General features: G+C 33.2%; 1 protein-coding gene across 1 annotated transcript in view; it reads left to right on the forward strand.

Moving 5' to 3' along the window:
- MAP4K5 (mitogen-activated protein kinase kinase kinase kinase 5) overlaps window positions 1–13,776 on the forward strand; it is a 112,437-nt gene that overhangs the window by 79,816 nt on the left and 18,845 nt on the right. Inside the window, exons 15-26 of the mRNA XM_061157398.1 lie at window positions 913–971; window positions 2,171–2,238; window positions 3,742–3,784; window positions 4,407–4,560; window positions 5,476–5,573; window positions 5,738–5,779; window positions 6,646–6,730; window positions 9,150–9,229; window positions 9,521–9,581; window positions 12,727–12,729; window positions 12,813–12,927; window positions 13,297–13,355. Coding sequence (XP_061013381.1) covers window positions 913–971; window positions 2,171–2,238; window positions 3,742–3,784; window positions 4,407–4,560; window positions 5,476–5,573; window positions 5,738–5,779; window positions 6,646–6,730; window positions 9,150–9,229; window positions 9,521–9,581; window positions 12,727–12,729; window positions 12,813–12,927; window positions 13,297–13,355 — 867 coding nt within the window. The remainder of the gene's footprint in view (window positions 1–912; window positions 972–2,170; window positions 2,239–3,741; window positions 3,785–4,406; window positions 4,561–5,475; window positions 5,574–5,737; window positions 5,780–6,645; window positions 6,731–9,149; window positions 9,230–9,520; window positions 9,582–12,726; window positions 12,730–12,812; window positions 12,928–13,296; window positions 13,356–13,776) is intronic.

A 13,776-nucleotide genomic window follows, 5' to 3' on the forward strand; every position in this document is an offset into this window, starting at 1 on the left:
CTCTTAAATTAAGATTTTTTTGTTAAGAAATCATTATAAATAAGCAGCTTCTTTTTATTTTATGTTATTTTTGAGAAGTAGAGAATACATTTTATGGAATATCTTTCTTTGAAAATTTTATGACTTAATGTTTTTGTTTAGTGTCATGAATTATGTAAGTGCTCTGTGTTGCTTTATAAATCTTGTTTTAGGGATAAAGATAACTGGATCCTTTTTGAAAGACCTTTTTTTAGTGTATTTTGTTTATCAAGATTGTATTTAGGAAACTTGTATCTCTACAATGCAAGTGTGTATATTTTAATTTTTTGGTCTTTTAATCACATTGTATTTTAGAATCTTAAAATTCTCTGTACTTCATGAGTAGGTAATAAGTCATCCTTTTCTCTAATTTACAGAATATTTCTTGTAAAAGAAGTTTCTCTATTAGGAGTAATTCTAAAATTGGTCTGATTAGGCCAGATCATATATACATTTAGCACAATATAATATTAGATTCCTGAATGCCATAGTAATATTTCATTTGACAAATATTTGTTATTTTTAGATAATTAGAAGTAATTTTGGAGGTTTCATCCTGCTGTAAATTTGTAGTTTAAATTAGTCTCAATATAGCCTGGATAGAAACTTCCTTAAAGTGTTTGCTTTCTCACCTACTTTTAATTAGCTTTTAAAAAATATTTTATACACAAAATTGCTGTTTAATTTCCTGATTCCAATCAAGAATTAAGTAGAATTGTTAGGAAAATACCAAATTGTTACTTTCTTTTGGGGTGTTCTGGTAGTAAAAAAATTAAGAGTTTTTGTCTTTTCCTCTTCTCTCCCTTCCTCCCTCCCCAATACACACGCTTCTCTTTGCATTTTCAAGTTTGATCCTTTAAGTTAAAGTTTCTGAATATCTGTTATATTTTACAGTTGACAAATTACAGTTTGAACCTCCTTTGAGAAAAGAAACAGAAGCACGGGATGAAATGGTAGGACTTATGACTTTTAAAGTATTTTACACATTAAAATTTGAGAAAACTTATAATTAGATATAGTTTGACAAAAGAAAAAAGTAATATACTCTTCAAAGCGTTAAGTTTTGATAATGTATTTCACCCATTCCCTGGTAGCTCAGACAGTGAAGAATCTCCCTGCAGTGCAGAAGACCCGGGGTCCATCCCTGGGTCGGGAAGATCCCCTGGAGAAGGGAATGGCAACCCACTCCAGTATTCTTGCCTAGAGAATTCCATGGACAGATGATGGGGTCGCAAAGAGTTGGACATGACTGAGCGACTTAACACACATTTCACCAGTTAAAGTTTGAAAAAGCTTATAGTTAGGTGTATTTTGACTAGGGTACAGTGTGTAAATAACATTTTAACCATTCATTTTGACATTTCTAAGTGAAGAATTCACATAAAGTTTTTAAATACATGGTATTTGATGCTAAGCTTTAAGCTCTCAGGATCTTTTTACTACTGATTCTGTTAGGTTTAGAGTGCAATTTTGCATTGCCTTACTGTTTTTAATATTTATTTGTTAATATAGCCCCTTTTAAAAAACCATTGCTCGTATTTTAGATTACTATTTGGTTAACCCTTTTGCTTATCTAAAAGGAAAGAAACAATAGATAGAGCATGATATTATTAGAGTTGGCCTAGATGTTATTCTAACATCTACTTTATTTTTAACCATTAGTAAAAGTATAATTTTTAGAGTAACTATCTTCTGTTAGTGGATCTCTTTATTCTTACATTTGGAAGTGGTGCTCTTCCTACTGTATATATTGCTGGACAATAAACTCTCAATTTTCATGGTAGTCAGAAAAAATACGGCACCAATAAATTGAAGATAATTGACTAAAACAGTGCTTAGTCCTCCATGCTAATGGAGTAGTGATGCACATAATTCAAAGTTAACATTTTTCTGTTTTGCTTTGGAATGTACTAGCATATTGGTAAAGAGGGCTTGTCACATTTTAAGCTGTGTTTATAATCTTCCTTACATTTAAGTCAACTAATAATGAGTTACTGGCATAAATATGTCAAATGACAGCAAGTGTAGCTAGAGGCTAAACAGTTGAAAGCGAAGATGATTAATAATCATGACAAAGTATTTTCTTGAATCAAATAAAGTGACTAATATCTGTTATAAGGTAACATGTTTAAACTCTTTTTTACCTTCATAGGGAGTATCATCAGACCCGAATTTTCTGTTACGGTGGAATCCTTTTGTTGATGGTGCAAATACTGGCAAGTAAGTTGTTTTTCTAACATTATTTTACTTGATTGTATAAGAACAACATTTGGTGGTGAGTGATTTATCCTAATAAGTTTTAATTTTTATTCTTATAAAAATTGTACTATGCCTCTTGTCAGTAAAAAGCTTCTGACTTTTTTTAATTGCCCAAAGGCATCATGTGTTGATCATTAAGGTTTTAGGGTTGTATTCTCTAAATAAAAATACAGTATGTGTAATGTTAGTATACTGAAAGATGAGCTGCATGATGATGTGAGAAAAAGTACCACAGTAGATGTCAGAAAGACCCAGTTCCATCTCTGTAGTGTGATTTCTTCATATACTAGACCTGTCTTTCCTCAATGATTAAGTGATGGGACTGACCTGGGTGAGTTGTTCCAAACCTGTTAGTGCATTGCAGTGCCTAGAGAGCTCTTGTGGAAGTACAGATTCCAGGATCCCCACATTAGGATTTCATGTATGGGGTTGGTAAAGTATGGCCTGTAAGACAAATCTGACCCTATTTTTTGTGCATACCACAAACTAAAAGGATATTTACATTTTTTAATGGTTGAAAAAAATCAAAAGGCAAAGTAATTTTGTTACATATGAAATTTAAATTTCAGTGTTCATAAATGAAGGTTAGTTGGAACACAACCATGCTCTAAGTTTATCCGTAGCTGCTTTCATGCTTACAACATTACAGTTCAGTAGTTGTGACCACTATATGATTCGTAGAGCCTACAATATTTACTGTCTAACCCTCTATAGAAAAAGTTTGCCAACCCTTGCTATGGAATATAGTCTTTGGAAGTGGAATCTAAGAATCCTCAAAGCTTCCCAATTGATTGCAATGACTGGGGATAAATGTGTGAAACCAGTGGGCTAGATCAGTGATTCTCAAATTTTGGTGTGCCTGGAGGATCACCTGGAAATTTTGGTAAAATGCAGATTCTGATTAAGTAGGTCTAGGAGGTACATTTATAAAAGTTTCCTTGGGAATTCCCTGGTGGTTTAGGGATTAGGACTCAATGCTTTCACTGCTGGGAGCCTGAGTTCAATGCCCGTTGGGGAACTGAGATCCTGTAAGCTACATGATGTGGCCAGAAAAAAAGTTTCCATGTGTAACTAATGTTGCTGATCTCTGGACCCCACTTGGAGTAATGAAGGGTTTGATGATAGACTATTTGAATGTATGATTCACTGTGGATTCCAGCTCTAAAATTCTGAATCTTTTTTTTAACTGAGTTTAGTTTTTATTACATATTAAATGTAGCAAAGCATAACCACAAAGTAAAAAAGGCTGTGTTCACATTATAAAAGCTCTACTTTATAGTCATACTAACACAGTTTGACAGAATGAGATCTTAGGTCTTCCTGTAGGTTTTAAAGTTACTCTGTGCTGTGATCCAGTTGTCTTTTACATTCCTTGAGTAGAAGCAGATTTTAATGCAGATTTAATGCTCTGTTTTATGTTATGATTACTTAAAACCATCTAAATTGCATTTTTCTCTTTGTTAGATCAACCTCAAAACGTGCAATACCACCTCCCCTACCTCCTAAGGTAAGCAACTTAGAGATTTTCAGCAATAAATCCTTGTTTAAAGTTACAATAAAAGTAACTTTATTGAATTTGTTCACAATTCTCTTAAATATATTTTAGATATAGTTTTCTTCGAGAGTATATTATGAAGATGTAAAAATATATTTTAAAAAATTTCATGATAAATACAGTATCTTTATAGCTATTAGAGAAAGGCAAAGATAAATTATTAGTCATTTAAGAAAATGCTTGACCACGTTGAAAGGAGAGGAGTTCATCATTTACAGTCCTCATTTATTGCTACAGTTGGACATTTCACTAGAGTCACACTTCATTAAGTCATTTTCCTTGCTTATTTCTAGTTATTAAATATTTCATGGATTGTGTGTATGATTTTATTGGTTATAAACACATCAGTTTGGGGCTAGGGCTATTAAAAGTCACATGGCAAGTTCATAGTTGTTTTGAGACAGTAACTAAGCTCTTACTTACCTTACTTGCTTGGCCCAGTGAATTGAACTATGTAGGAGAAAAAAAAAAAGGCATATTTTCTCTCCCTAAAGTCTTTGATACATAATAATAACAGTGTTAATGTTTTATGTCCAAATTTATTAAAGTACTTTTATGTCTTATTATCAACTAGCCAAGGATAAACAGTTACCCTGAAGACAACCTCCCAGATGAAGAAAAGTCATCAACTGTAAAACGTTGTCCTGATTCAGAGAACAGAGCTCCCCAAGTTCTCAGAAGACAGAGTAGCCCCAGTTGTGGTCCTGTAGCCGAGACTTCCTCTATTGGTATGGCTAGCAGTATCAGCAGCCCTGGAGTGCATACAGCTAGATACTGTGATCTCGGTAAATAAATCAAAGTGAAAACTGAAAAGAAAGCCATTTTGTTCAAATTTTAAAGACTGTCTTTTTTTTTCTTTAGTCAGTCTTATTACTGTTTAAAACTTTGTGAAAGTTCTTTAAAATTCCACATCACCTATAAATAGGTTCAATCCAATTCAAACCTAATTTGATCCCTTACTAAATATTATAGGATCTAGAAAAATGAATGGATGACCCTGCCCTCCAGGAGTTCATGATCTATAGCAAAAGTTATATCCATGCACACATAAAATCAGACAAGACATTTTGTTTTAAGTGTCTCCTACAATAAGTAACTATATGTAACAGAACACCAGAGCTCTCTGAGGGAGATAAGGATAGGTAGGGTAGAGAGAAGGTAGGCCCTTGGTGAGCCTTTAATAATTGGAACCAGTACTGACAGACTTTCTTAGAGAACAAGAAAGAATGAACAAATGCACTGAAGCAGGAAGATCTAGCTTGTGTTGAAAGTACAGCCTAGTATATAGAAGTGTGAGCTTTTGAAGAGTGTATACTGGGAAATAGAACTTAAAAAGGTAGAGCGAAGTTAAAACTCTGAAGGCCTTGAATATCTGCGTTAGTAAGTCATGTTTCGCTTTTCTCACAGTATGGCAAGACATTTGTTGTTTTCATGTATTAAGACCACTGCTACAGTTGCAGTGCTGCTGCTTCAGGATCTAGAGAGAGAGGCACCAAAAATACCTTAACTCGTCTGAAAGTAGGGAATGTTTCCTAACGAAGGATCACCCAAATGGAAAACAAGTACTGGGGGGAAAGGGAAGTTATTTTTCAAGGAAAACTTATTTGTATGGTCATTCAACTTTTAACTGTGATTCTCTTTAGGAAATGGAGATGGTATTTCAAAATTGATGAGTGAAAACACAGAAGGATCAGCGCAAGCACCACAGTTACCACGAAAAAAGGACAAGCGGGATTTCCCTGTATGTATAACAGGCATTTGGTGATTAGTTGTAACTAATACTGTATCATATAAGGGGCATAGTCTATTTAATGCAAGACTTGGAATAACTGGACTTCTAAATGTATAAAGTTTTTTTTAAGGCTTTAAGAGGTCTTAAAGTATTACAAATTATTTTTCCCACAGAAACCAGTAATCAATGGCCTTCCACCGACCCCAAAAGTACTGGTAAGGAATATTTTTATTTGAAACATTTGCCAATTTTTCTTTAGAAGCGGAAGATTGTTTATTTGCTGTCGAGTATCTTAATGTGTTGAAAGGAAGGATTCATAAAATACTGAGGCGTCAAATTCATTTGAATATACCGTGCATCCAATCATGTACCCTTATTTAAGCCAGTTAGTTAGAGTTGGGTGAATTTCCACTTTTATAAATATGGAGAGTTGAGTTCTGCAGTTAGCCTACAAAGGCCAATTTCACTTTAATGTGATGATATTAATAGTATTGTATCCTCTTCATTATGTGGGTTAAATATCTTTCTGTGCCTGAAGTCATTTTTACATTGAACTATACACAGTGGGAAAGAACACAGAAGCTTCTGTTCTCTGGCCTTTCAGTAGTACCTCTCTGTAATGTAGTTCAGCCAGTCATAAGAATGGGTGCCTTTTAAATTGTTTGTTTTCATACAGTAAAAGTTAAGCTTAAATATTAGTCTTTTTGTCTCATCACTATTATGGAGGTAAACTGCAAATATAGCTGTTATGTTACTCAATAAAATCATTGTTTTGCATTATTAAATCTTAGTCGTAAAGATTATTTGTGACTTAGGTACCTAGAATGTATCATTGACATATGTAGATGTTTCGGTAAATCTGATATTTTTGCTCTAAAATAGAGGATCACTCAAGGAAAGAGTATGAAACTCTTTTGATAGAAGGAGTTAATATATCAAATATGAATTTTGGTTTGTAATGAGACCATAAGTATATGCACATAAGAGTCAGTTTAGCATTTCATAATAATCTTCAGCTGTTTTCTAAGAATATAAAAATTATCTAATCAAATAAGTCAACATTTCTTTCTTTTTAAATAAGATGGGAGCATGTTTTTCCAAAGTTTTTGATGGCTGCCCTTTGAAAATTAATTGTGCAACATCTTGGATACATCCTGATACAAAAGGTAACATTTCTGAAACTTGTAATATACCTAACAAAGTATTTATTATTGGAAAGGATCTTTATGATCACTGAACTGAGGGCTTTTTACTTTAAAAAGTACAACAACCTAGAGACTAAATAGTATAGGTCTTAATATTTAGTGTAACTGCCTAAATAGGTAAACAGTTTTGGTTTAAAAGCGTTAGAATTTTAGAGTATACAAGAACAATTCCTGATTAAAAGAGATGAAAGAGATGTCACAACTGATTGCAACCATAATTTGGCATTTTTCTTTTATTTACAAAGACAGTACTGGGCCAATTGATAATCTCAGAGTCAAGATATTAGATAGTATATTGTTTCAGTGTTCTGAATATCCTGATTCCCTTATTTTGATATATCCTGATTTTGATCATTTTTCTGTGGTTGTGTAAGACCTTTTTGTTTTTGTTTTTTTTTTTTAAAGAAATGCACACAAATATTTAGGACTAAAGGGGTATCAGGCTTATAACTTAATTCAGGAAAGGGGAAAATGTGTGTGCAGAGAGAAAGAAGGATAAAAACAAAAGTAGCAAATGTTGACATTTGTGGAATCTGCATGAAGTATATTCAAGAATGCATTGTATTATTATAATGTTTTTGAAAGTCTGAAATGATAAAGTAAAGTTTACTCTTAAAATTTTAGGCTATGTGATTTTAAAGTGAGGAAGCATAACACATGGGGGAAATTTAGAATCAAATATATATGGGTTGAGTTCCCTAGCTGTCATTACTATGTGACTTGGAAAAGATACTTAATACTTCTGGTTCTCAGAGCAATCATTTATAACATAAATACTCATAATACTTACCTTGTTGCAACAAAGAAAGGGGCCAACCTGGTTGTCTGGGAATTAGCAGAGGTTAGGCAGTGGAGGAAATGTTTGTTTCCACTTCAACACAGTCATAAAGACAGGTTGTGTAATTATCTGCTTTATGTGCCATCATTAGAAAGTATAACAGAAAATAATATTAACAGTAAGCAAATTTTTTTTAATTTTGTAACTTTTTATTTTGTAGAAGTTTACACTTACAGAAAAGCTAGAGAAATAGTATAAGAAACTCTGATATGCTCAAAATCATCAAGAGTTTCTTTTTGTTAACACCGTCACCAACAGCATACTGTTTATTTATTTTTATTTAAGTATAGTTGATTTACAATATTGTGTTAGTTTTAGGTGTACAGAAAAGTGATTCATTTATACACATACATATATCCATTCCTTTTTAGGTTCTTTCCCATATAGGTTATCACAGAATATTGAGTAGAGTTTGCTGTGCTACACAGTAGATCCTTGTTGGTTATCCATTTTATATATAGTAGTGTGTGTGTTCATCCTTTTGCCACATTTGTTTTACTATTTTCTGTCTGTATGTGCATTTTTTTTTTTTTCTGAATCACTTGAAGGGTGAGTTGTGGACACCATGCTCCTCTTCCCCTTATACTTGACTTTGTATTTCCTAGGAGCAAGAATCATCTCTTATATAATCATAGTACTGTTATAAAGATCAGAAACTTTATCATTGATATAATACTGTTTTTTAATCCACAGTCCATATTTAAGTTTTATTAATTATCCCAGGAGTGTCTTTCATTTTCCTCTCCCTCTTTTTTCCCCCCAATCCAACATCTAGTTCAAGTTCACGTGTTGGATTTGCCTATCATGCCTTTAGTCTCCTTTAGTCTGAAAGTTTCTCAGCTTTTCTGTCTCACTTGATCATGCCATATTTTGGGGCTGCTTATTTTGTAGAATGTCCCTTAATTTGGGTTTGTCCGATGAGTCCTCATGTATAGATCAAGTTATGCATTTTGGGAAGGAATATCACAGAAGTGTTTTTGTGCTCTTCTCAGTTCATCATATCAGGAGGCACTCTGTATCAACTTGTCCAAGTGCAGGTGACATTAGCATTGACCAGTTGGTTAAGGTGGTGTTCACTAGCCTTCTCTTCTGTCAAGTTCCTATTTTTCCCTTCCTAAGTAATTGCCTAATTAATTTCCCAAAATAATTGATAGGTAGCTAGTGTGGAGATACATTGAGACTTGATAAATATCCTCTTGCTCATCAAGCTTTCACTGACTAGTTTTAGTATCCATTGACAGTCCATTGACATGTGTTAACAGTTTTACTTCTTTCTCATTTATTCACTGTGTTTGAATAAGATGACATATAATGAAAATTTCATTTTAAAAAATTTTATAGTAAGATAAAGCAGAGTTAGTAACAATATATCTACTGTTTTAAAAATGAAGAATTGGGTAGCATGGGTTTTAGAAAATAATTTTTGTTTGGATGGGTGGATGGTTATCTAATTCTTAATACATTAAAATATAAGGCCATTATTTTAATAAATGATTTCAGAAAATGTTAGTAAATTCTGGTGATTTATCTCAACTATTTTAGATCAGTACATTATTTTCGGAACTGAAGATGGTATTTATACATTGAATCTCAATGAGCTACATGAGGCAACGATGGAACAGGTAATTTAGGAGTTTTAACTCATAAAATTAGCGTGGACTAATTGAATAAAGGAAATATCTTAATTTTAGGTCAATTTTTATAGGCCCCAGTTTTAATTTAATGATTTAACTATTTAAAGTGGTGAAATTGTACTCTTTATATGTTCATGTCTGAAGATTTTTTTCCATAAGGTTGTGGTAATTTATTGAAAGAAAGTTTTTTTGCTACTCTTTCAAACTGTTGAAATTTGGAGGTTGAGGGGTAAGGGAATGAAATTGGAGGGTTTTAATTATCTACTTTTTCCTTAATAGTTATTTCCACGGAAATGCACTTGGCTCTATGTTATCAACAATACTTTAATGTCATTGTCAGGTATGTATATGATGAAAATAACATGATAAATAAACCATGGACAAGCAGAGAAAGGTAATTTTAATATATATTATTTTAAAATGTTGTTATTTAGGGTAATTATAATCTAGTATAGTTAACGCTGAGGCTTGTAGGTGTTTTTGACCAGTGTAGAGTAGGAAGAAACCCTGTTGTCAGTTAAAGCTGTGCTTCCCACACGTGCCCAAGAGCTGCACAGTTGGGGAGCGTGACAGTGATTGTTCCCGGAGGCTGTGTCCACACAGTCACTGCTCCTGCCTCCCTCCCTGCCTTCCGCTGAGAGTCAGCAGTGGAAGGGAAGGAATCAGAGCACCTCGCTGCTTCCTTCTCTTTAATCTTGAGCCAGTCACCGTCTCGTCTCTCGGCCTCAGATTTCTTTTTCTTTTTTTCATAAATTGTATCTACTTTAAAATTTTTTTAATTGAAGTGTAGTTGATTTACAGTGTATTGATTTCTGCTATACTATACAGTATTTCAGTTATCCATATATATATACTTTTTCATACTCTTTCCTTTATGGTTTATCACAGGATGTTGAACGTAGTTCCCTGTGCTGTATACAGTAGGACCTTGTTGTATGTATATCCTGTATGTACTAGTTCACATCTAAGCCCAGACTCCAGTCCACCCTTCCCCCTGCCCCTCCCTGCTGACGACCAGTAAGTCTGTTCTCCACTTCTCTGTCTGTTTCTGTTTCGTAGATGGGTTCTCTGTGTCACATTAAAGCCCACATATAAGGGATACCATATGGTATTTGTCTTTTTCTTTCTGACTTACTTCACTTAGTGTGATCATCTCTAAATCCATCCATGTTGCTGCACGCAGTTTCCTTAATTGTAATTAATATGAGGAGGATAGTAACAATAACAACCTCACAAGGTTGCTGAGAGGATTAAGTGAGATATAAAGAGTACTTAGTTAACTGTGAAGACTTAAGAGATGTTCGCTGGTAGAATTCTGGACCACACATTTATTAGCCAGCCTGGACCCAAACTTTATGAAGTCTTAAAAATAATCATATGGGTTTTGGAGCAACCTATTGTAATTTTGTTGTTTGTGTTTTTCTTTTTTTTGTTTTGTTGGGGATAGACAGGTGGTGTTTTAAGCTTTTTTTTTTTCCCAATCCTTACCTGCCAAAAACAATTTTCTTACGTTTTGAATTTAAGTGGCTACCTAAAGGTTCGCTACTTGCTTTCATTCTGATAGTAGTTTAGTTGGCTCTCTGTATCTGCATGTACGGCTTCAACCAACTGCAGATAGAAGTGTTTTTTTTTAATTCTGGAAAATTCCAAAAAGAAACAAAACTTGAAATTTGCCAGGCACTGGGTCACTACTTATATAACATTTACATTGTATTAGGTATTATACATAATCTAGAGATAGTTTAAAGTATATGGAAGGGTGTGCATAGGTTATATGCAAGTGCTACATGACATCATTTTATATGAGGGACTTCAGCAACCTCAGATTTTGGTATCTGCATGGGGGTTCTGGAACAATACTTACGGTGGGACCACTGTACAAGACAGTTAATTATTTCTCTCTTTCCTTAATCCTAATGCTGTCATCTATTAAAATAGCGCTCATCCCTTTCTCCACTTTGAATAACTAAGTTATTTTAACATTTCTTAATTTTTTTTCAGTTTTGTTTGATATTCTGACGATTACATCCCAGCTATTATTTACTGTACTGTCAGACTTTTTGTTATTAAGTATACCTTTCAGCTACTCATGCTTTAAAACATCAGTGCTGATACAGTTTTAACTCATTATGAATTGTGGCTAATTTAAGAAATGTCATTTTCATAATTTTAAGTATGTGTGTGTGAGTATATATAACTTAAACTCTTCTACTAACCATCACCTAGTAGAGATTCTTCAGGAATTTGTATATTTGAGCTGATGACAGTGTTTACAAAGAGCATCTTATTTGATTGTCCACAAATGTCTTTTTAAAAACTAGGGTCCTCAAATGACTGTTTATTCTCTTTGATTTTGAGTCCCCCAATTTTTTTTTACTTTTATCTAATAAAATATTAATATAGCATTTTATATTATGAAAATAAACCTAATTCTGTTTGAATTAACAATTCTGAATTGTATTCATATAGAATCACTTTCCTCCAACCGCTTTTATATACCTGTCTGTGTAAATAAGCTTAAAAGCTACACAGAGTACATTTTGTATATTTATAAAATAACTATAGAAAGGCAGGAAAAAGCTAGCCTATGAATTAGTTCTTTCCAAATTCTACTTAAAATGACCTGTGGAACTGAATGAAGATAGGTAGCAGTGCTCAATAAAAGAAAACATTCTGTTTAAGAGTCTGCATTTCTATACATGAGTGTACATACATGTACATGTGTTAGCTGCTTAGGTAACTAGTTATATATAAAGGGGGACTGGAGAAAGGAAGGGTGGTATAATGTTAGGCAGAATGCTGTATTTTGAAAAGATACAGAAAATTTTGTGAGGATAAAGTCACTCTTTTTCATGTTTTCTCATAGAATATAGATACTATTTGGGGCTGTTATAGTACCGTGTCATATATAGTAAAGAGTCAGATATTTACTGTATCTCCCCCTTTTTAATGTGGATTAAATATATGGTTTTGATTTTATAGAAATCATAGTCCAGTTATCCTGAATAATGATAGCACATACTTGTAGCCCTGTTATATCCTATGGCATATAGTATTAGTTTGCTTTACTTTTCTTAGTATTTCAATGTTATCTTAAGACTTCTTTCACAATCAGTTTTAATCCAAGGTAATGTGGTAGATTATTCATAAATAGGAGTAGCTCAGAAAGATAATGTAGTGGTTATATAGTTTTCCATGTTGTACTGAAATAATCACATGTGCATCATTGTGACTCAGCCTATTTTGCAAAAAATGTTTAACAATTTCTTTTTCTGTGTTCACTTCATTAAGGTTTACATATATTCTGTCCAGATCACCTATTAGTCAGAATATATCTAATTTATGTATTGGGAAACTCAATTATCTGTTACTTTCCTAAAACTTATTTTACTTATTATCTTTCAAAGTAGTACTAACTATGTATTTTTGTTTATGTTTTTCTATTTTGCTTGGCTTTTTGAACATGTCTGGATTCATCATTTTAGAAGGTAATTATTATTTCTTTTGTTTGAAAATTATATTTCTCTGTTTTAAATAATTCTAATAAAAATAACATGTTTCTCTTTTATAGGAAAAACCTTTCAACTCTACTCTCATAATCTTATTGCTTTGTTTGAACAAGCCAAAAAACCAGGACTAGCTGCCCATATTCAAACTCATAGGTTTCCAGATCGCATACTACCAAGGTACTAAATATTTTGATTCTGCTGGGAGTGAGGGGAATTAGTGTCTATTTTTAAAGTAACCAGTCTTCTTTGCCCACTGAAAAACTTCCTTTGTCTTAATTTTGAAAGGTAGTTTACATTAAGTGTCATATAGAGTTCAAAAGATAAGTGCTTTGTAACTTGACTGTCCATGACCATCACCCATAGAAGTTTTATGATATAAATTCCCAGGCCCCACCTCAGACCTATACTATCACATAGTTTCGAGTCATAGTTTAAGATGGGTTTTTTTAAAGCTCGTTGACTAATTCTGATGGAACTGATTCACAGATCACTCACTGTTTGAGAACCACTGTAGTACAGTACATTTATGTTGTCCTGTGTTTACAGAAAGTTCGCTTTAACCACAAAGATTCCTGATACAAAGGGCTGCCACAAATGTTGCATAGGTGAGTAAATACTATTTCTCAAGCTGAATGGCTAGAACTTTTAACATCTTTGAAATTATCTGTAAAGTTCTTAGAGTATTAAATAAAGGAAGGGAAGCTTTATATTTGTTTTAAATAAGGAGTTTAAGGGGCCACTGAAGCTCAGCAATGTATAGTGGAACTTGGCATAAAAGCACTTGAAGATAGTAGCCCTGAGCTGATGCTTTCTCGGAGCACAATGTTCCTCAGATTTTTTTAACCACAGTCCCTAAGGCTCTATCTCTGCTAATATCCTAGCTTTCAGTTAGCACTTACCATTTATTTAACAGTTATTGAGTAGTGCTTTATGAACATTATTATTTCAGGATTCTGGCCAACTCTGAAGTTAGAGGGAGCAGTCCATACAAGACCACTCTCACTTCTGTTACCAATTATAAGCTTA

This window comes from Dama dama, chromosome 12 (assembly GCF_033118175.1).
Source record: "Dama dama isolate Ldn47 chromosome 12, ASM3311817v1, whole genome shotgun sequence".
Taxonomy (NCBI): Eukaryota; Metazoa; Chordata; class Mammalia; order Artiodactyla; family Cervidae; genus Dama; species Dama dama.